The sequence below is a fragment of the Electrona antarctica genome (assembly GCF_951216825.1).
Source record: "Electrona antarctica genome assembly, chromosome: 6".
In the NCBI taxonomy this organism is placed as follows: Eukaryota; Metazoa; Chordata; class Actinopteri; order Myctophiformes; family Myctophidae; genus Electrona; species Electrona antarctica.
In genome coordinates, this window is record NC_136811.1 from 35,711,230 (window position 1) to 35,734,460 (window position 23,231).

The 23,231-nt window shown below is 41.9% G+C and overlaps 1 protein-coding gene across 2 annotated transcripts in view; it reads right to left on the reverse strand.

Moving 5' to 3' along the window:
* Positions 1 to 1,251: 1,251 nt before the first annotated feature.
* agmo (alkylglycerol monooxygenase) overlaps positions 1,252 to 23,231 on the reverse strand; it is a 53,764-nt gene continuing 31,784 nt past the window's right edge. For both annotated transcript variants that reach the window (XM_079504194.1, XM_079504195.1), the window contains exons 11-14: positions 22,232 to 22,348; positions 19,497 to 19,579; positions 17,403 to 17,520; positions 1,252 to 2,948 (exon numbers count right to left, since the gene is read on the reverse strand). In XM_079504194.1, coding sequence (XP_079360320.1) covers positions 2,733 to 2,948; positions 17,403 to 17,520; positions 19,497 to 19,579; positions 22,232 to 22,348 — 534 coding nt within the window. In that variant the 3' untranslated portion in view covers positions 1,252 to 2,732. The remainder of the gene's footprint in view (positions 2,949 to 17,402; positions 17,521 to 19,496; positions 19,580 to 22,231; positions 22,349 to 23,231) is intronic.

Below are 23,231 nucleotides of genomic sequence, written 5' to 3' on the forward strand. Positions count from 1 at the left end.
CAGTTAGATGACCCATGACTGATATCTCAATTGCCTCACAGATATAAGTATGAGATTGTTTTTGTCAGGGAACAATAAGACAGTGTTTTAAAAGCCTATTGATTGATACCCCAAATAGTTGCCACTTGTTAATCTCATTCATGATATAGGTAAAAGGGAATGCCACAATGGCATGGGGAAACGTGAAAGAATTAGACATTATGGAATGAAAGTCAAGATGTTAGTGTTTTTTCTTTCCCTCCGTTTATGTCATCTACATTGTTTTTCTTTTCACCTCCAGTGTTTTAATAAGTGGTGCAGATTAACAAAAATAAAAGTATTTTTGCATTTCTTTCAATGCACTAATACCATATAATTGTTTTTATTAATTCATATTTACTGTACAGTATCTGTACTTCCATGAAGTTAGGCGGAACCAAATAGTACCTAAAATGCACAATACATTAGAGACCAACAGAGCTTTTTATATATTTTGTATTTCTACTTCACTGGGTTATTTTTGGTCATGCCTCCATACCAAAGTTTTGGTGAAGTAATAGTTGAAAAGTAACCCAGACCAAATATTGAGTAGCATGAATGAACATAATCAGATGGCCGACATTTCTGTATTACCCCATTCAGGACGGGAACCCCTTTTGGTGTTTTAAGCATAATGTTATACTTTAACAATTGAAAAATCGTGAAAATGTGGTGCAAATCTTTGAATATATATTCTTTCAGAGCGAACGTTTTTAACTCAAATCTTTGCTTCTGGGGGGTCCCTGGAACAACAGAGTCAGATGGGGGTCTGCGGCCAATTGCATACATTTTGGGGGTCCTGGACATGAAATAGTTTGAGAACCACTGACATAGAAACAGTTTTTTTGTATCTATTTTCTTTTGTGCGTGGACTTGATTGCTGATGGAGTTAAAGACTGAAGTTGTTAAAATAGGATAAGCTGTCTCTTTCAGAATATTGCAGACCATATAGGAATTATTTTGCAAGTACAGTAGTTTGCCAACCTCCCTTTCTATTCAGTAACATTAATATGAAGTTAATTCATGACATCTGCCAAGGTGAGATAGAAGGCAGTGCAGGGCAGCAATAGCACCATCTGCTGTAAATGTTTCATTCTGACATGAACACTGTACATTGGGAATATATTCTTCAGAATCATATATATTGAGTAACATTGAAGGTTTGCTTTTGTTCTGAGTGTCATATATTTTTGGTTGTTCACAACATAATGTAATAATGCCAGAACAATAGAGTAATGGAAATAAAATGCGAAAAATGGTTTTATTGAAAAATATAGCTTTGTGCAATGTTACTATGTGAAATGGTAATAATAAGTACAGATATGAACAGTAAGGTAAATAGCACAGTATGTTTTGCGTAGAAAATAAGCTGTAGATATTCAGCCGTCGGACGGCTTTGAGTAGAAACTCAAAGTGCTCTCAGTGCATGAGCGCATGGCAAACGCCCTCCCCACATCCTTACCCTAACCTTAACCACACCAAACCCATGCCTAAACATCATCATACTGGCACTGCCTAACCGTAACTAAAAATAAGACTTAATTAAACCACACCAAACCCATGTCCCAACTTAACCACTTACAGTAAACCATATAGCGTACTTTGTTGCCTGCATGGGGTCCCCCCAGGGGTCTATACTAAGCCCGCTCCTTTGTTGTTGTATTTTACCTCTATCTACACCAATACCTTTGGCAAAAATAGCCACTCTACAAGCTCACAACACATCGCGCTGCGATGCATTGTGAGCTTTTAGATCCGATATTATTACATGCCCAGAATAGGGATACTAGGGTTCATGTGGTTAACAAACTGTAAGCTATAACCATGTGATTAGTCCCAGACCAATCAAATGACATAACGCAGAGGGTCAGGCGGCTGAATATTCACTACAGAGATAAAAAGCCATTCATTATTGCACATACACAGCAACTAAACTGCTTGACTGAAATGTACACTGCCCTGATTGATTATAAACAAATATCAAGCAGTGGGGCCACTCTAATAATGATCAAAACATTTTCAGAATTACATGAAAAAAAGAAAAGAAAAATGTGGTGGGCACATTGCCTGTTATTATAGATTTACTGACATCATTTTGTCAACATGGCCCTTCACCAAATGGTATGTTCACACTAGCCGCCTTTAAAAACAGGCAGGGGAGGAAAAACACAGAGAGCTCAGCGTTCATCGCTGGCAGCATGATTAGTTTCACGTCTATACTGTACCTTCTACGTGATTTAAAACTTTCAATATGCATTACATTCCGATTCCATGCAGTTATATTCAAGTCTGTTTCAGTTGACCGTGGAACCCTCCTCCTTCTTTTCTTATTTATTCATTTTCAGCAGAAAAAGCACTCTAGACAGCGCTTTTTCGTCATAGAAGGTGGCTAGTGTGAACATACCATATACACCACATATCCAGACACATATATACAAATATACTGTACATATATAGTATGCATACTAAAACTGCTTTTCATAGAAGTGGAAGTATGTCATTAGTAGGTCATGCATATATCATGCTCATCCTTTGACGTTGGTTAAAATTTGTAGCTATGAAATTATGTAACACTTCAACACTAACTAATTGGAATCCCAAACCACCAGGTTGTGTCAGGGGTCAGGCACCCATAGACAATAAAATCCTCAGTGTTATTTATAATTTGGTTTGTATTTTACTGTAGTGTGGTCAATCGGAGGCCCGCTCTTCACTCAGTTGGACTTCTTGATGTTGACCAGCTGAGAGAAGCTATCCAGCTGAGAAGCTATCCAGCTGAGAGAAGCTCTGCAGAGTCTGCACGCCCCAGTAAAGCAGCGAGAGGGAGACAGCTGAGAGAAGAGTCTGCACGCCCCAGTAAAGCAGCGAGAGGTTGACAACTGAGAGAAGCTCTGCACGACCCAGTAAAGCAGAGAGAGGAAGACAAAGGCCTGGAGAAAAAACAAGCACAAAGTGATGTTTTCCATTTCACACAAAAACATCTAAAATGACACAGATGCTTTCCCGGTTTTAAAGGGTGTTAACATTTTACCCCAAAAGCGGAAAACATTTACCCAATAAGTCATACTTTTCACTCTCAGAACTAAATTAACATGTGTATTTGTTTTGTTTTTGTTTCTTTATATATTATCAGACTTGTAGGCCTAGTCCTACACAGTATACTCAGTAGTTTTATTTGTCACTTAATAGAAGCGAAATGTTGTTGGGAAATGTTCTGCAAAAGATTCAGTGTGCAAAATTGTAGACATTAGTGTATTAAGTAAGAGACTAAATAATAATAATATAATAATAATAATAAAGTATATACAGTGATATATATACTGTAGAGTTGTATATACTGTTACAACCTCAGTGCAGATCATAATTTATTGTGGTTGTGTGGAGTAGTCATTGTCAACCTTTTGAATTCAAGGACCCCCAGTTTGATATGCTCTAGTTGAAGCCGCGTCATATTTGAACTGGGGACCCCCACCCTGACAAGCATTTGGAATTAATGAGTGTGTTTGGTGATGTGCTTCATTCTTGCCCTGATGAAGACCAGTTAATGGTCGAAACATGTTGGCAGTGGCCTTTTTAATTTAATAAAGGCTTCCCTCCTATTTCTAACTTTGAGTGTCTCTTTTTTTATCTATGCCTTGATCCCGTTTTGATCTGTGTGAGGTACCTTTAAGCATTTGGAATTGCTGGCATTACATTTAGTTTGACCCGGTTCCAACGATAAATATTATGAAAATAGACAATCTACGTTGAAGCTCACAAGGCCTCGAAGTTTTCGAGGCGTTGTGAGGTTGCTATACTGACTATACTTTTACTGGGGTGGTTGAGTACTTTGTCCACCACTGTCTCAGCCCCAAGCGCTGCATGGTGTCTTCAAATGCTTCCTGCACGGGAACAAGATGTTCCTACAGCTTATGTGTCTAAAACCACAAGGCTTGAACCAATCCCTGTGCACTGCTGGCACCCAAAATATTGCTACTGTTTGAATAGCACTGCCTGCAATAAATTATGCTGGACTTACAATTAGGATGTAGGGTCAAATGAGTTACATCCTGCCTCATGCACAGCTTTTGGAGATGGTGATCCTTTGAGTAAAGCCTGATTCATAGTTTATCGTGCCACGCAGAGAATAGCCGTCAAGCTCACAACTCGCTTGTAGGTCTGCTATTCTCAGACCATAAATTAGGTTTAAGACTGCACAATATTTTGTTCTACATCTCTCAATTCTAGAGATATGGGCAATTATTTAAGACATGATTGTGATCTTGAACATTGGCTTTTTTGATCCAAAAGTTAGTCAGGACAGTCAACTGATGATCATTTTCAACGATGTTCCATGAAAATCTGCCCATCTGTTGGCTGGCTAACACAAACTAAGAAAACTTAATTTCCACTGCCGAGTAAAAATACAAAGAAATACTGTTATACGTAGCAGCAGTGTTTCTAAACCTTTTGGAGGGGCGCCAATGCATGGCTTTTGAAGATGACATCATATGGCACATAATGGCAGCCAAGTCTGTTAGAGCACTTATGACGTAAATCGTTTGCCAGTCAAGTCTATGGACGTTAATGTTTGTTTAGGGCACTAAATACGACGCAAGACGTATGTGGCCGATATAAATACAGTGGGTGCTCCTCACTTCACACGAGTGTGATTTTTTATGTCAAAGATCCCCCAGTTTGATATGCATTAGCCCACAGACACTGTAAAATCCCCAGGGTTAATTTAACTCTGAGATTGTACAAATTAATCAAATGGACCTATAAGGAACCTGGAACCTCCTCAAACCCTTGGGGGTACCCAGAACCTAAACTGTGAACCACAGACATATAGTACAGTATAGCTTACTTTCTCACAATTGCCTACCCCACTATTGTGAGAAAAGAAAGTCACAAATCTAGCCTTTTTATTTTTTTAGCTCACTAGCGGAAACAGGCTTCCATACTTAGTAGTTGGACCATAGGATCATAGTGACAAGTTGATTCCAAAAGGTTAAGGAGTGGGGCAAAGTCATCTCCCATGATGGTCTCACATCAGGGTTGAGGGGTCACCACCATAGGGGACCATGCTATTCAGCAAAAAGGGCTTGCGAAAAACGGCCCTACCCTCCACCCCCAACTGTGTTCTGGGCCATAAACTGCATCCTACCTTGCAAAGCTAGCCAAAACCAGACCCCTGTCCATCAGAGGCAAAAGCCTGATGGGAAAAAAGCATTTTTTTCTCCTGGACGCCACAGCTGTTTTCCTCTGAGAGAGAACGCAAAGGGAAAGGGATGTAGGGTGAGAGTGCGAGAGTGCGAGAGTGCGAGAGTGCGAGAGTGCGAGAGAGAGAGAGAGAGAGAGAGAGAGACGTTAAGAGTGGGAGAGAGAGAGAGAGAGAGAGAGAGAGAGAGACGTTAAGAGTGGGAGGGTTAGAGAGGACCGAGAGAACAGATCACAACACGGACTGGAATGTGCCCTACTAACCCCCCCCAACCCCCCCGTGCTTCCCGCCTCTTACTACCTGTTCTGGCATACATGTTCCCCACAGAGAGAAAAAGAGGGAGTGCAGGACAGTAGGACACACAAAAACATAGAAGGCAGGGAGCAACCGATGGGAGTAGAGAAATAGTGCCAAAGTCTCCAAAGAAGCTTTTTTTTTGTTGCTATAGCACCTAAAGATTACACAGACATGAAGTTGCGTCGTGCCCATCTCCGAGATGGATTGGGATCAGGAGCACATAACAGTCTTGGAAGAACCTCACAAATCACATTACACTGTCTGACAGACATTTCTATCAAAGCTACATGGGGAGGGGAGGCTTTTTCTTTCTTTTCCAGTTCCCATCTTTCCCCATTGGCTCCACTGTGTTACATTTTAATGGACTAGGTAGGAAATCCATGTGGGACAGATTACACTGTGGAAGGAAGCGGGTTCGATCATCTGCAAATAAGCGCTACAACCAGAGAACACCAGCTCCTAAAGTAGGAATCTCAACAAATCGCCTCACACTCACTTTATTTTTATTTGGGGAGAGGGTAGTTCGTTAAGGGCACCAATAAGAGAAATCAATCACATGTGGTTTCCCATGATCTTACGTTTGTTTCAGGTGGATGAAGAGAGGCAGAGTGGACAGAGCATCCATAGACATTTTATTATGATAAAATTGTAAGCTCAGATATCACAAATACCAAATCAAAGAGTATACATAGTATGCCCACTTGCTTTTTCCAGTTAAAATACCAAAACGAGTAAATCCAGGTGAAAGGTATACTACAGTATGAACCCTACCTAATTGACTGCTGCTGGGTCCGCATAAAGGAGGAATGTAGTACATAATGGAATGCATGTAGCCAATAGGACTAAGATTTAAGGCTTAGCTTTGAGGCACATATCTTTTTACGTTCAAATATATAGTGAGCTGTCTTACATTATAAAATCACACCCGTGTGAAGTGAGGGGCGCTCTTATCATCTTACAACATCGAGGACAAAACAAACATGGACAAAACAAACATTAAACTCTGTCCATTGTCAATGGCGTTTTTAATGATTGTCTAAGGAAAAACAAACATTGAACCTGTATATAGGAGGGGATAGCACCCCTGAATAACAAATATAGAACACACACACTGTAGCTGTATGCGAGCAGAATTTGGGGTATTTCTTTCACTTTCTCATTGCTAATGTACTGTGTTCACTGCCAACAACCTCTGTGGGCATGGGGAGGGTGTGGACAGCCGCATGCATCCTCTATCTGATGTACACGGAGACACCTTCCACTTCTTTTAACCTGACAGCAAATCATCACCATTCACGGGGAGAGCATAAAATTCTTCCCTAACTTCCCTACCCGCTGAACATGCACCCTGACCAACCAGTAGGAGTCACTAGTGCAGTGACAAAGTCACATTTACCTAAGCTGCCTCTCAACCACAAACACTGCCAACTGGGTTCGCTGGAGCGCCCAGCCAGGCTGAAAAGAGGGGCATCAAAACCTGATGTTAAATAAGACAACATTTGCCTAAAGAAAATGCATGATGTAACGGTGCATTTGGATTGAACCTCATCAAATCTCTCTTATGGAAGCCTATGCTACAGTAAGCCTTCCAGGCTGTAGCGGGTTAACATGGCTGGAGTGCTCTCCAAAGCAGCTGCACTCATGATTGAAATGAAAACAAGGCAGAATGGCTGCTGTCAGCCCTGTGATATATGACCTGTAATGGGATGTTTCCAGAGTTCCCCGTCCATATGGCTGCCTACAGTACACCAGGCCTAGGGTCAAATGGTATTTTTTCATGTTGGTTTCAGTCTGCTTCTACTACCACAGTGATTTCAAAACGCACACCAATGGGCAAGTCACACCTGCATTCAGTAACAATAGCCTACCGGTATCTACAAAGTATATGTGTGTGCGTGCGTGTCTGTCACTGTGCGTGCGCACACATGTGTTATTTTAATGTATTAAAATACGATTTATTTTAGGGTATAAAATGTGTCTCTGTATTGGACATGAGTGTGCACAACATACTGATATACAGTAGAGGTATATTATAGATTAAAGCATAACGTTTTGAATTGTGTTGAATGTATTGCAATAATAATGTCGAATACCAAGGCACTCATACACTTGATGGCACACCAGTGTACTGTACCTCGGCACACCGTCTGGGAACCACTGTACTGTCTACCACGTACAGCAGGAGGGCTTTGACAGAAAAGTGCTTTCTGATTATCAGAATTCTCTGGGTCTGATTGTACTCTCCTAAATGACAGGTCCACGCCATCATGTCCTGATACAGACAAGAACAAACTAAATGGGTTGTGAATGATATGGTATTTGGCATACATCTCTTAGGTCCATGTAGATATAGGGTAACAGATAATGATTTACACACACACACACACACACACACACACACACACACACACACACACACACACACACACACACACACACACACACACACACACACACACACACACACACACACACACACACACACACACACACACACACACACACACACACACACACACACACACACACACACACACACACACACACACACACACACACACACACACACACACACACACACACACACACACACACACACACACACACACACACACACACACACACACACACACACACACACACACACACACACACACACACACACACACACACCTCGCCTGTGCAAGTTGTACTTCCTGTCTGTTCATTACAAGCAGATATACAGTCTATATGCTGAGTTCTTTGGGCAGACCCAGAGGAAGGATACACTACTGAGCAACTTAATGTCTCACCAGAGAGTGCAGTCTGGTGCCTGCTTTGTAGCACAGCCATGAGAAATATCCCACCACACCCACACGCAGACGCACAGCCAGGCGTAACATATGTGCTGCAATAGCAGCAACTGTACAGTGGAAGTGTATCAAAACATAAGGGAGTCTGGTGATGTTGCAAGTTTAACACAGTACGTGGCCAGTCCTCCGAGATCTAACTGTTTGCAATAGCTGCTCTAGAGATCAGATTTATAGCATTGATTCTACATTATCTATATATATATATCATACATTATCTATATATCTGACTCAGAATTTCCTTCAAAAAATATTGGATTTGGCAGTTCAATATGATGATTCAACAATATGTGTTATATAGAAAGGTCTAAAAGACTCTCTGGCAAAATCTAAAACAATTTTGTACAGTAGTGATTTAAGACGGTTGGTGCTACCTTGCCACCATGGTGTGGGAAGGGAGGACGCTGGCGTCGACTGTTCGCCGCTTCACCTCCCAATGTATGAATGAATGGACCATTGTAAAGCGCTTTGAGCACTTGGAAAAGTGCTATACAATGCAATCTATTATGTTACAATGCGACACATTTTGAGCTTGTACATCTATTTTAGCAGAATGTTTGCCCATTATGACATGCCCAGAATAGGGCCACTAGGGTTCAAGTGGTTAAGGCAGCAGTCCCAACACTACAGGCCCTGACACACCAAGCAAGAACTAACAAACGGCGACTGATCAGATTGCTTTGTGTCACCTCACGTCTCTGGTAAAAGTTGCACTGGAACACACCACAAGGACTACAGCTGACACTCAGCTGATGCTGCTGTTCTGTGCTACGGTGCTAGTGCTACCAGATACCAAGGAAGCTTAGAGAAGGAACGGAAATGGTCACATGACTGGGCTGCGCCATGACACTTTCATGGACACTTTCATGGGAGCCAAAACTCCCATGAAAGTGTTCAATGACTACATGGCAGTGAATGGAGCCGGCTGGACCAGCTCATAACAAACATTATTTCTGAACAATTGAGACCTTTGTCATATAATCGGTTCAGGAATATAAAAGAAGACATATTACAGGTTGTTTTCTAATCACTTGCTTTTTGATGTGCACAGAGTGCACAGTATATCATTTTATTTGAGGATCTAAAAAGCAGCAGGTATCGTTTCTGGCTCGGAGGTATCGCAAGATTTGGCTGCCAGACAGGAAAACGGTGTTTCGCGATACCATACCTCTATATAATTACACAGTGTACACATCAAAGAGCAACACAGCAGCCAATAATGTGTTACATGTCTTCTGTTATTTTCCAGAAGCGATTACTTTACAAAAGGGCTCAGCCATTCAGAAATAGTGTGTGTTCATGAGCTGTAGTTTGGCTCCCATGAAAGCATCCATGAAAGTGTCATGGCGCAGCCCAATCACGTGACCATGTCCATTCCTTCTCTAAGATTCCTTGCTGCATACTAGGAAGTGGCAGTAGTCTGCATCACGGGATGGGATGACCTTTTACGCAGAGCCTGGGAGTCGATGGTCACTGAGGGGACGCTTGTTTTACAGGTGACCGGATTAAGGTTGGTGAGGGGTCCGTTAAAACAACCGGATTAAGGTTGGTGAGGGGTCCGTTAAAATGACCGGATTAAGGTTGTTGAGGGGTCCGTTAAAACGACCGGATTAAGGTTGGTGAGGCTCTGTTCTTGCGGTTATGGTTAGGTTAGGGTTTGAGGTAGGTTGTCGTTCGGTAGTAGGCGGCGCTGTACAACAAGCGTCCCATCAGCGCCCATCAAAACCGAGGTTCTGCGCTTAAGGGCGTCCCATCACGGGATATCTAGCAGTGCCAAGCAGAGAGGTCAAGAGCCATTTCTCTATACCAAGCATTGTAAGCACTCGTCAAGTTAACTTGGAAAGAATGCACACACACACACACACACACACACACACACACACACACACACGTTTATGAAACTTTATGTGACGTGTGTCAGGCTGGACATTGATGAAATGGCCATTTTCTGATGGGTGGCTGACATTATAGCTTCAATAGGCCTACAGCTTCCACCTTTCAGCAGGCCAAAGGGAGATGAAATGATTGCTAGTCAAGTGACTACCCCATTTATGATGATTAAAATGTAGTTATTATTTTTGTCATGTTTATGAATTGAATACCCAGGACCTGAATGCCAATAAAGTATTCAATCAATCAATATTGAGCATTAAATAGGCTAGATAAGATAGACTATACTGTACAACCACTATTGGTGTGCAAAGGGGTATTACTGAATTGCTGATTGGCTCAAACTACAGCTGGTGAACTTGCTGTGTGGATTGTGTCGTTCTTTAATGGTATCAATGAGTTTGATATAATCTATAAATATGCTTGGATGCTCGGGCTATTCGCACGCATGCACAGTTGCATCTGGAAGGCTCGAGATCTGATCCTACACTATTACAGTGCATAGCATCTTCTGCTGCTGAAGTTCCAGAGTAAGATATTGAATCCCAACCAGCCGTGAAGGCGAAAATACTAATTTCCTCTTCAAGGGTCAATAGATCACCACAAAATTACATAAATAACTAAACTGTACCTTGTTAAGGAGGCACTGAAACCATACCATGAAAAAACGAATAGAAAAACGAAATAAATCATAAGGCACATTCCACATTCAATATCTCTTATAAGTCACGTTAGACCCCATGAGCTTGGCTTGACTTCAGCCTCAATGAGAGTCTGAAGTCTACACCTCTAATAACCGCAATTCCCTGGGTGGCCCCGCTGGCGGACAACTTCGTGGAGAGTTAGCTAGCTGGCGGAAAGTTGGAAGCAACAGTAGAGGGCACAAATCCAGAAATGCGATGAGGGGGAGTAATGCGTGGGGGGTGATTTCTGCAAAATCAAGCCAGTACATAATGTAGGTGTGGTGCTATGAGAAGAGAGGCAGAGTGGTGGAAAACCGTATCTTCTGAGAATGGGTTCAATTAGATACCTCAGACTGAGAGCACAGACAGATGAGTCCCCTAGGACATGTAACCTCCCACCCCTGTTTCACCTCTATGTCTGTTTCTACCTCCTCCACTTCCTCTTTTACAACATTTACCCAGGGAATGTGTTGACCGGCTTTGTTTTCAGCGACATCCTCCTTCAACTCTGAGACCCGTAAGGCTTTATTTTAAAATCCATAATAGCTTAAATACTGTATGTTCTATCTGGCTTATGACTGCCGGTCTCTTGCATGAGAGGTCACATTTCTACCACTGTTCCAAGAAGACATCCCCGCTTGGCAGGGGAGATAATTCGCTTATAACCTTCAGGTAGTATACTGTACAACAACTGGGTAAAGTTTTCAATGGAAGTATAAATAGACCACGGCCTCCAACTACTGCACATGTGCTAGTTCAAATGCATTAACATAATATGCCATAAAGATTGGTTAAAATAAACTTTTATTCTGTAAAAAGTTTAAGTTGCCAATAAAAAAAAAGGAGAAAAACATATATTTTATTCGTTAAAATAAGCAGTTTTAGCACATTTACTGTGCACTGAAATGATTCATATTCCACCCCTAGCCCATTGTTGGCTATTCTCTACAGGGTGTTAAGCACTTGGACCCTAGTGTCCCTATTCTGGGGCGTAAATAGCAGATGTACAAGCTCACAACGTGTCACAATGTGGTGCATTGTGAGCTGGTAGATCTGCTTTTTTCGATGAAGAGGGGAAAAGCAGCGGACCTCGTATAGAACCCTGGGGAAACCTGTTCAATTAAGTATATTGGGTTAAGCGCTGTACTCAAAGGCACCTTGAAAGTAGTTATTAAAGGGAAGACAGTTTATCATTCACTAAGCCTCTGATCACAGTCCTACTTATTTATCTACGAGGCTACTGCCGCTCCTTCTAAGGCATGCGCCCACGCTAGTGCACATGGAGGAAGATGATTTGTGGTCAGAGTGGAGAATAAACTTTTAAAGGATTGGTCCACATGTCAACGCCTGTTCCCAATTCTGCGACCTCAGCCCTGTCTTCAGTTCAAACAAGTCCGGTACGTGTGCTCAAATCACAGCAAACCACTAGACATTTACCATCTCACTCCACATGAGCCACAGTATCAGCCAAGTGATCGAGCAATTAAGAGAGCGCGTGCGCGCGCGCGCGAGAGAGAGAGAGAGAGAGAGAGAGAGAGAGAGAGAGAGAGAGAGAGAGAGAGAGAGAGAGAGAGAGACTTCTTCTGAGAGCATTATTACTGCCGTATGAAATCAGATTCATGCGCATCTCAAGAGGGGAGAGGAGTAAATACCAGATTAGTTTTTACAGTCACATGCAGGCCCTGAGGGCATTTAATAAACTAAATCACAATTACTGTAAGAAGATGCAATCATTTCAGTTCAAAAGAAAGTAAACTTTGTCCTAAGAAGTGAACTGAGAACTAAGCCCCAGAACCAAATACTGATGGAAAATTCCCTAAAGACCAATCGGTGGTAGACTTCCATAGTTTTCCCTGGCAGCAGGTTTGACAACATAAACCAAGTGCTTACACTTTGACGGACATGATCCCCTGCACATTGAGTGATAATATTTCACACCGTGTACTGTCGACCGCCAAATTGTTTACTCTCACAGAGCAGTCCTATCCAGCACTATATGTTTTCTTGAAATCGCTCCACTTTCGCCACGAGGAGATTTCCTTTCCTTTCCATTCCTGCGAGCTTTCAGATGATGTCATGCTCGCCGAGTTTCCATAGTTGCACACGATCCCGTTAACCTCAGCAGTGCTCCTTGCTACCATGCATTCCCGCCACAGAAAAGGACACTAACCTCTCGCACCTGAGATCTGGCTCATGGAAAACGACATTTACACATAACAAAAACCTCCCACTGATAGCAGTCTTATCTCAATGTTCAGGGTTGGAGAGTTCTGACAATGACTGGAAGGGGTAAAGGGGGTAGGTGGTTTGGGTGGGAGTCATCATTTTTGCAGACCAGTCAGGTGTTGTGTTGGAGATAAGGGCCACTGCGCAGTGAGGTGAAGCTTTTGTGCTGGACATGAACTTAATAATATTGTTCTAGCCTCTCCGTTTTGTTTTGTTATTTTGGCCACAATGGTATTTGTCTTTCCCTTGGAAGTTGAACACGAAAAAGATAAGACTGGTACGGTAACTTCACTTGAAAACTGGAAATTTCAATGGGACTTAGGTTACAACTTGTATTTATACAGTAATACCAATTTTGAAAGACATGGTGTCTTCTTATAGGAAACGTATTCATTTGCAGCTTTCATAAAAAAAAACTCTGCAATGCATTGCCACAGAAAAGGGGGTGCCCTGCCCCTGCCCCACCACAGCTACACCTACAGTATCACCCACAGTTTCAAACCAAACCTACACACATACAAGAAACGACCAAATGGAACCACAGACATCAAACAGCATTAATCACAATAAACATGCAAAACCGCCGTCTCTAAATCAATTAACAAGCCAAATGAACACAACAATAAAACAATAAGTGCAGGCACACCCCGAGGCATGCTGGGAAATCCTTTCAAGCTGAAGTGTCACACCCAGCGCTACAATATAGTAAAACACAGTGTACAGACATCTATGGCTATGCTTTCATCACCAAGAGGAATTCTTGGTGATGGAATTCAAACTCAGCTTCTCATGCTCTCCTATCTAATAAAATGCTAAATTGATGTTCTCTAAACTTGCTCTTTTTGGTCAAAGAGTAATTCTGCAGTACACATTATATTATTATGTCCAGTTGGTGTACAGAGCTGTACAGTATCAATGCATTCAATAATGCATTCATAAAGACGACTTACATGAGGCTGCCACTGACTGTGCAAACAAGGATTTCAGCCAATGTCTCCATAACAACATTGATGCCCAAAGACAGGTGTACTTTAGACAGTTGTACTTTTTAGAGGTCTCTTTTTAAATTACTGTGACTTCAGAATCGGAATACAGTAGTTCATTTTACAGTCTCATAAAATGAACTGTCCTGAACAGTCCATTTTTAACTATTACAACACACAAAATCACAATGCCATATATGGAAGCGTGGGGTGACGGACTGATTGACGGGAAATGCACGTTTTCATAGTAAACTGCGGCCTGCGGACGCAAAAAACAATCCTGATACGCCCATATATAGGCAGGACCACAGTCACATCACTACGACTCAGACATAACCATAAACAAACCTGATACTTTAAACAAATAAAGTTTAGCAGATTTAGTTTAGCAGATCTAAAGCTTGACGTTTTGTATATAATAGTGGGTAATCAGAATAATTGATTGAGTAATCAAATTAGTTGATTATAAAAATCAATTTGAATTTTCTGTGTCGATTCGTTTTGGTGCGTTATTGGATCTAAATATCGGTTTTGATGTACAATATTTTCAGTTATTTGTTACTTACTCCTCCACTACACTTTGAAGCGTACTGTCCCCAAGCACAGACGTGCGTGTACACAAGAACAAAAAAGAAAGAAAAAAAACACTCACCACCCACCCTGTCCTCTACCCAGCTTTTAAAATTACACACACTAGCACCAGCATCATCCCGTCTGAACCACCATGGCCTTCCATGTCTGCCACACAGACGCTGGGCGTGGGTGGGTGAGTGTGGTGGCTGGGAGCGAGAGGCAGCCCTGGTTTGCAGGTCAAGCCTTCAGCTTTACAAGGGAAATCTCCAGAGCCACTATAAATACCGCTGTGAGCTTTAAGGGTGCTGTATATCACACCGCTGGCTTTTAAGGACCACAAACCAACCTCCTTCTTTTCCTAGTCATTTTTCTGTAGTCTTTCCCTACATACAGTCGCTTGGGCCTGAATACAATTAAATGTGTATTTCGCCCCCTCCATTTCAAGTCACTGTTAATTGATTGGCACGACTTCAAAACAGGTCCCGCTCTGCAACAAAAAGTTGGCCGTTCACCTCACACGTCAGGACCATATATCATTAATGTACACTCAGGTTTGGGGATTTCCCCCCCTATTCTGCACATTGCCATAGTAGAGAGCAAAAGGGGCAAATACGTCAGGAACCATTTTATGAAAATCGTTAGAGGTTTCAATGAGCACCACCTGCATGGGTGACATTTATTCAACTCAGGCTGATATACCATGACTTGAAATGAAGCCTAATGATTCATTCAAGGAAATGGGTACATGAGACAATGATGCTGTCAGTGAAACAGCCATGTGACACGTGCTGCATGAATCAAGACTGGATATGCATTTCTTTCAAGCATGATGCAAGAATTCATTCCATGATAAACAAAAAAAACACCTGAGTGCTGCAGATGTGGAGTAGGGACAATAAAAGGAGCGATTCAGTGCTCACGCGCAAATCTCATCAGCCAGTGCTAGTTAGCGGCAGACAGCATTAATTGCTTCCAGAAGTGTTGCATTCATTCACACTGACTGAGATGGCAAAGGCGGGGACGAAAGGAGGGAGAGAGAAGGGGGGGGGGGGGGGGGGGAGTAAGAAGGAGGGAGGGGGGAGAAAGTGGTTGGGTGGGAGGAGGGCACATAATGAGAGGTCAGCCGCCGAGACGCGATCTACAGCTCAGCTGCGAGTGCCAGAAAGGCACGGCAATTTTATGGTCAATTGGGCTGTGCATCTGGTCCCATACATCACACGACCTAGAGCCCACTCACTCTCGCACACCACATGCACATACATGGACACATACAGTTCTATACACTAGTATTATAGTTTCCCCATTGCTAATGAGGCCACTTTGACCATGAACACCTTTGTGTGCCAATCATTTACTTTGGAATTTCTTATTCTTTTCATTTATACTATAAATTCGTAGGCTACGTTGTAATTCTTTTTCATGATGTAAATGTGTTACAGCTGTCTTGAAAAGTTCTTTATGAAAAGTTTATTTTTCTAATTATCCTAATATTGAAATGAATACAAGTTTTAGGTCACCAAGCCACTGTACCAGCCACCTCTCATCATCTCCACACTCCACAGTCTTCTACCTGAGCTCTAACTCACTGCCTGCTGGGAGACACAGCGCCGCTGGCTTCAAGGGAGACCCAACAGGCTGCACACCCACACTACAACTGTAAACACGTTTGTGCATGTAGACACACATACATCAGGGGTGCATAATGAGGAGTAGGCTGGAGGCACTACGTCCTTCTGGTGGGGGCTCCTCACTGGAGGTGAGCCACTAGGGTACAACAGCATGTGGCAAAACATTTTACATCAATGTCACTGAACCAAAATTTGGTAAATTCAGTTTTCATCTTAAAAAAGAAGAAGATGAAAGCCATATTCAACACACACACACACACACACACACACACACACACACACACACACACACACACACACACACACACACACACACACACACACACACACACACACACACACACACACACACACACACACACACACACACACACACACACACACACACACACACACACACACACACACACACACACACACACACACACACACACACACACACACACACACACACACACACACACACACACACACACACACACACACACACACACACACACACACACAGCGGTGTGAGGAGACAATGATTCGATGTATTTGGACACGGTATAGAGCTCTATTACTCTTTTTGTCGGTCTACATTGTACATGGGGCGGCGGTGGCTCAGGGGTAGAGTTGCCGGATGGTAACCGCAAGGTTGCCAGTTCGAACCCGAGCTCCCCCAGAGTTAGTGTCGAAGTGTCCTTGAGCAAGACACTGAACCCCTAATTGCTCCTGATATGCTGGTTGGTGCCTTGCATGGTTTCCGCCGCCATCGGTGTATGAATGCGTGTGTGAATGGGTGAATGTAATGCACAATCTATGTAAAGCGCCTTGGATAAAGGTGCTATATAAATGCACCATTTACCATGTACATAATATGTAAATAACACATATTAAATATACGCTGCAGTTGAAGACCTGGGATACTAGTGAGTTAATAACTGACCCACTGGTATACAAACGGGTATATACTGGCAACAAATTGATGTTTTTCTTTCCTATGAAAATGTACTGTAAGTACAGCATAATCCTCTTTAAGCACTTAAGCCCTATATAGATGGATTCTCTCATACCTTTGTCAGCACAGCCAGTGATGGTAGGAGTGATGGTAGGAGGGGCTTCATGTAACCGTAGTGCTGCATCATCACCATGACAACACACCGCATCATCTCAAGGATGGCTGCCCTTGGCCTGGAACACATAAGCCGGTCAACAGTCAATCAGTAGTACAAGACAACAAACATACCCCAAGAAAAAGAAACAAAACCCAACGCAAAACAACATAACAAAAAACTCAAAAAAGAAAAAAAACATAAAATGGCTAAAAATCACATTTATAACATGTCACATCATCCTGTTTCAGATGTCCTTCCCACAGTCTCTGGTAGTATATTTTACTCCAGTACTGTATTTTACTCCAGTACTGCACTTAGGTACGATTTTGAGTTACTTTTATGTTTCAATACTTATATTTCTACTCAACTATATCTCAGAGCAAATACATTGCACTTTTTACTCCACTCTACGCTACAATTACTTGAAAACGTTAGTTACTAGTTAATTTGTAGATTTTTATTCTTATTACATAACATAATAGTAATAGGCCATCTTTTGTTGTGGACAGATCAGATTGAATCAGTGTGTAAGAAAACAAAGCAGAGAATGTATTTATTTTGGTTCTAGTAGACAGATTCTTCTTTTGTTTTTCACTTCTGTTATTATGAGTGTTCTACATCTACAGTACTGTAATACCACCTGGTATGGATGTTTGTCTGTAGCCGTAAAGTCACAATTGCTGCAACAACTGATCAACATTTGTTCAAAGATTGTTGGACAACCACTTCAGAGACTCTATACATCCATGTATGATAACAGCATCCTAAGCTTAGCAAGGAATATAACCTCAAATACTAGCCATGTTTTGTATGGAACGTACAGTAGAGTAGTGTTCCAGCATGCAATAAGGTCAGACTGAAGGGTCCTTTGTCCATCAGTCGATTTTTGAGGCTTAATCAGGAGTTTGGCCCAGACTAGACTGAGCTGTGGACATTGCTCTTGCCTTTATGTTTTTATGTATGAAATGTTTTAATTCCTGTTCTCTATGTTAAAATGTGTGTACAGTATATGTGTTGCATACAAGGCCGCTGGGTCGCAAGACAAATTTTAGTACAAACTGACAATACAGTACTATATCAATATATCATCTCATATCATACATTAACCACTTAAGCCATAATTTATATTTGATTTCTTTAACAAATATATATATATATGATCTAAAAGCTCAAGCTCTGTGAGCTGTGTGAGTTGGACCCATTTTGAAATATTTGGAAAGAAATGGATAAACAGCTCATTCATAATGACTTTGCTACACTTTTGGTAAGTATATTCTGGTGCCAATATTTTCATTTCTACATTGTGACATTGTTGCCTTTGCTTAAAGGAAAAATGTGAGTACAGTTGGGTGCCACCGATATTGTCCCTTATCATTTGACCCATTTAGGCCTGACCTCAAAATTTTAAAAAATCCTTCTAAATCCTCCAGTTTTCTGAAATAAATATTTTCACGATTTTTCAAAAATAGCAGACCTACAAGCTCGTAGCGCGCCACTCGGTGGCGCGCTATGAGCTTGTAGATCTGCTATTTTTCAATAGCTAAATTATAACAATGTTTAAAACACCAAAAGGGGTTCCCGCCCAAAATGGGTTAACTGTCCTTTTGCGCAGATCACGCAAACCTCAGCAAAAAGAAAAGGACAATATTGATGGCCTCCAACTGTACATCTTCCATCACTGCACTCAGTGAACATTTCAGCTCAATCCTCTTAATTCATCTCCTGACCTTCATTCCAAGGACACTTTAACAGTAACAGCTTCATCTGAATAATCCATTATTAAATGGAAGCAATTTCAATTTGCAGAGCTGATTGAGTTCAAATGGATTTGACCCCTGCTACTTCATGGCGAGTGACAGGAGTGAGATAATGCATCAGCAGGTCAATATTCTGGGGCTATACATAACTGGTACAATAATTACAGTGTCCAGTGGTGTGTTGTACCACACCAGTATTTACCACAACTACCTTCCCTCACTATTTGCTCTGCTTTCCTAAGATTTTAATTTAAAAATACAAATAGGTTAATTAATAATAATAATGACGGTATACCTCTGGTCAATAATGAAACCCATGGAGGTGAGAGTGAGCAGGATGTAGCCAATCATCGCCAGGATGTTAAGTTGGGACAGCATCTATGACAAAAAGACACATTTGCACAGCATGAGAAACGGCTATGGGGAGAAAATACATTAGAATGTAAACCTTAAATCAATATCATGGTTGGTTAAGTTACAATTGCAGAAGAGCCCACTGGGAGAGAAGCCATAAACCACAGTTTTGTTCGAACATGCTCAAAAATGCCAACGCAAATAAGCCCGACCTTCAGCATGAACATATTGGCACATATCCCGTGGTATTGCACTATATCTCTTTCTTTACACTGAAAAGCCCAGTTTACATTGGAGCACTAATCATTTCAGATGCGTCTTGAGAAGGGATTTGACCGCAGTGGAAGAGACTGCAGTTTGAATCCCGATAGCCTTGAACAGAGCCACGGCAATCAACGTGAGAACGATGGTCCCATGCATATCCACACTGACCTATCAGCTGTTTGCGGTCAGTGCGTGCGCACGCACGCACGCACGCACGCACGCACGCACGCACGCACGCACGCACGCACGCACGCACTCACACACACAGTACACAGTACACAAACTATCTTTCTCACACATAAGAAGAAAGAAACGTCAGCCCATAATCACTGATAGTACACCCAGACACAGACAAAAACACAGACACGGACACAGACAGAAACACACACAAACACAGTGTGCATGTGCATGCGTGCATGCATGGTGATGAATGCCGCATCTGATGTACAATGCAATCCATATTCCATCCATGTCCAGTCTAAGGTCTTGGCTGAAGGCAACAGCTGAATGTTTGGTCTCTCCTGAGGACGCCGTGGTCTGTCAACTTCGGTTTACATCTCTACTGCACTCAATAAAGACCCTCAAGTCAAACCAAACCCCACTGACAGCATATTGCTCTAGTACTACATACACAGCAAGCCATATATAGTAAATAAAGCATCTGCCTATCAACAGGATGCGATTAAGTAGTATTCCTTCATGCTTATCCAAGAATTGTAATCCACGAGCCTCATATGAATCATTTTCTTTGAGCCCACACATGGGAATGAAGTGAGCTGGTATGGTTATGGTTCTGTGACTCAATAAGACAGTTTCGTCCGGCTGTCAGACTGTTTCCATTACAGAGGGGACACAAGTCACCCTAAACCATAAAAATTCATTACAGTTGACTGTTCAGCAGTTAAGTGACATTAAAGTTCAAAGGCTATAGATACAATTATTTTTAGCCAGAGGTATAATGACTGGAGGAATTATTTTAGCATCAAGGGTTATGTGAACCTATCCATGTCTTCTAACCCTGGGGGCACAGTAGGCCAGGCAGTGTGTTTTGTCACATGATCTTTAGTTTGACTATCTGCTACCCCAAGGGAACAGACCCCAGACGCTAGCAGAAATCCTTTAGGGAAAATCTTTCAAAATTCATTTGCTGTCATCAGGTGGAAACAAGTAATATTCACATGCTAAAAGAAAGCTTCTTTCAGCGTGATGATTTTTAATTTTGGCGGCGTATCAAATTGCAGCAATAACAGCAGTGAGCAGAGTTGAAAGTTAACATCTGGTGGTGGTGTGGTGACCAAAGAAATAGATGGATCGTGTTATTGTTTCTTAAGTCCCTCAAGGCTTGGCAGATTATATTTTTTTATTTGGACCATTATCAGAGTCATTGTTATGACGATGTCTATGAAGAAGCAAAGTTTTGCTAGGCTGAGTAGTCTCGACTTGGACAATTTCCTCCTCTGTCTTCAATAGTTACTGTTCATCCGACCTACAGTATAATAAAATGTACACATTGGCTTTCCAATGATGTAATTGCAGTGTAGCTCCACTTGTTTGAAATAGAAATGTTTTCATGGCTTCGAATTAGCGCTAAGCCCATAAATTGTCCGCAGTGTATCATCAATTGTCAGACTAAATAAGTGGCTAGCGAACATGTGGATATAAATACATACGGTGACATGATTTATTGTCGGGCCAGGCGGCTCACTTTGTTATTTTCCCCTCCAAGTCCTGATTGCTGCATCCTGAAGGCTATTTGGGTTGGGAAATGGTTGACTCGACAATTAGGGCGTTTGTGTTCGTTGTTGGACCACCAGCTGTTGCTGCTGTTTCATTCGCTAAGAAGGAGGGGGAACCCTCAACCACGGCCAACGTAGAGGTGAGGACCACAACTGTGGGATCGCCACAGAGGTAGAAGAAGACAGGCCATTTTATTTGGGAGTTTGAAGAGGCTGGGTGGGACAGTACTTTCTTGGCTAACCAAAACTATGCCTAGGGAAGCAAGGCTTCCAAAGATAACTGTTGAAAAGACCTTTTTTTCTTTGAGAGGGAGAAAGGGGGTCTTTTGGCTCACAGAATGGAAAATAATAGACAAAAGTTGTTCTAAAAAGGAATGCCAATCAGTCATTCTGTCAGGATGTTAGAAAGAGCTACTTTTTTCCTACTGGGTAAAAGTAGGACCATGGACCAGCCACAACCAGCCACAACCAAAATGGCACTTAAATGTGCCATCATGATTGAGACAAACAAATGTGTGAAAGGCATAAGCCCCCGCAAGAAAAAGAAAAGGTGTACTAAATTTGTATGCTAATTATTAGCGGACAAAGGACATCATTGTGAGACTCGAATTTGACAAATTACTGCCGTCGTTCTCCTAGACCTAGTGTACTGTGCCAGATACTGTACTGTACGTACCATTTTGGACTCAAACACATCATGGTACAGCCCCAGGACCAGCACGAAATGCACAACTACGTAGATCTGTAAAGTCATTGGACAGCTGGACTTAAGGGGGATCTCCTTTCCAGTCACCTGAACAGGGGAAAAGCAGTACAGATTTCTATTCAGGAATTTGTTGATTCATGTTTGAGTAATACAATATACTGTGGTCACAAAACTGCAAATGGCATGATTCATAAAATACAAACTAAAATATAACCTTTGTAAATATTCAGCATTTAGTTGATCAATAATAAATGTGCTTCCAGCATCATGGACTCTATAACGGACTTGTGACCTTAACCTGTAACTTTTGGCTTCTTCCCCCTTTGTCTGTATACACCACAGAACTCAATCATAAATCTACTGTTACCCATATGCACACACTCTCAATGCCATGTCCTTATGCATGATGCCCTGAAAACATATTACAAACACGTAACAATATCAATCATTATCAATCAACAATGCATTAATAAATAAACAAATCAACATGATATGAGGGATCCTTGGTTTTTCCTTCAGGGTCTTTCCCAGGATCCTGGGTTACTAAACCACATGTGGGTTCCCCACATAACCCAAACCCTGTGGGCATTCCAGCACACAGCTCTGCTTAGTCTCAAAAGCTGAAACACATTCAACCCTGTTTCCCTTTACTTACCCTTTCACTCCTCTCACTTTTCTTTCTTTCCTTCATCAACAGATATCAACACACGCCCTCTCTTGGACTACAATGGCAAGTCTTTCAAGATATTTCAGTTAGATTCCAGCTCCCCCCACATGCTCAGAGTTTAAGGGGCAAATTTAATTGTAAAGGCGAAGGGGAGAGCGTGTGTGTGTGCGTGTGCGTGCGTGCGTGCGTGCGTGTAGTAGCTACATGTGCCACCATCAGTGCTATTTCAAAGCTAACCACTGGGGTAGGCTACTCATTTAGAGCCTATATTTCACTCTGCTCACACAGAATATACACATGCAC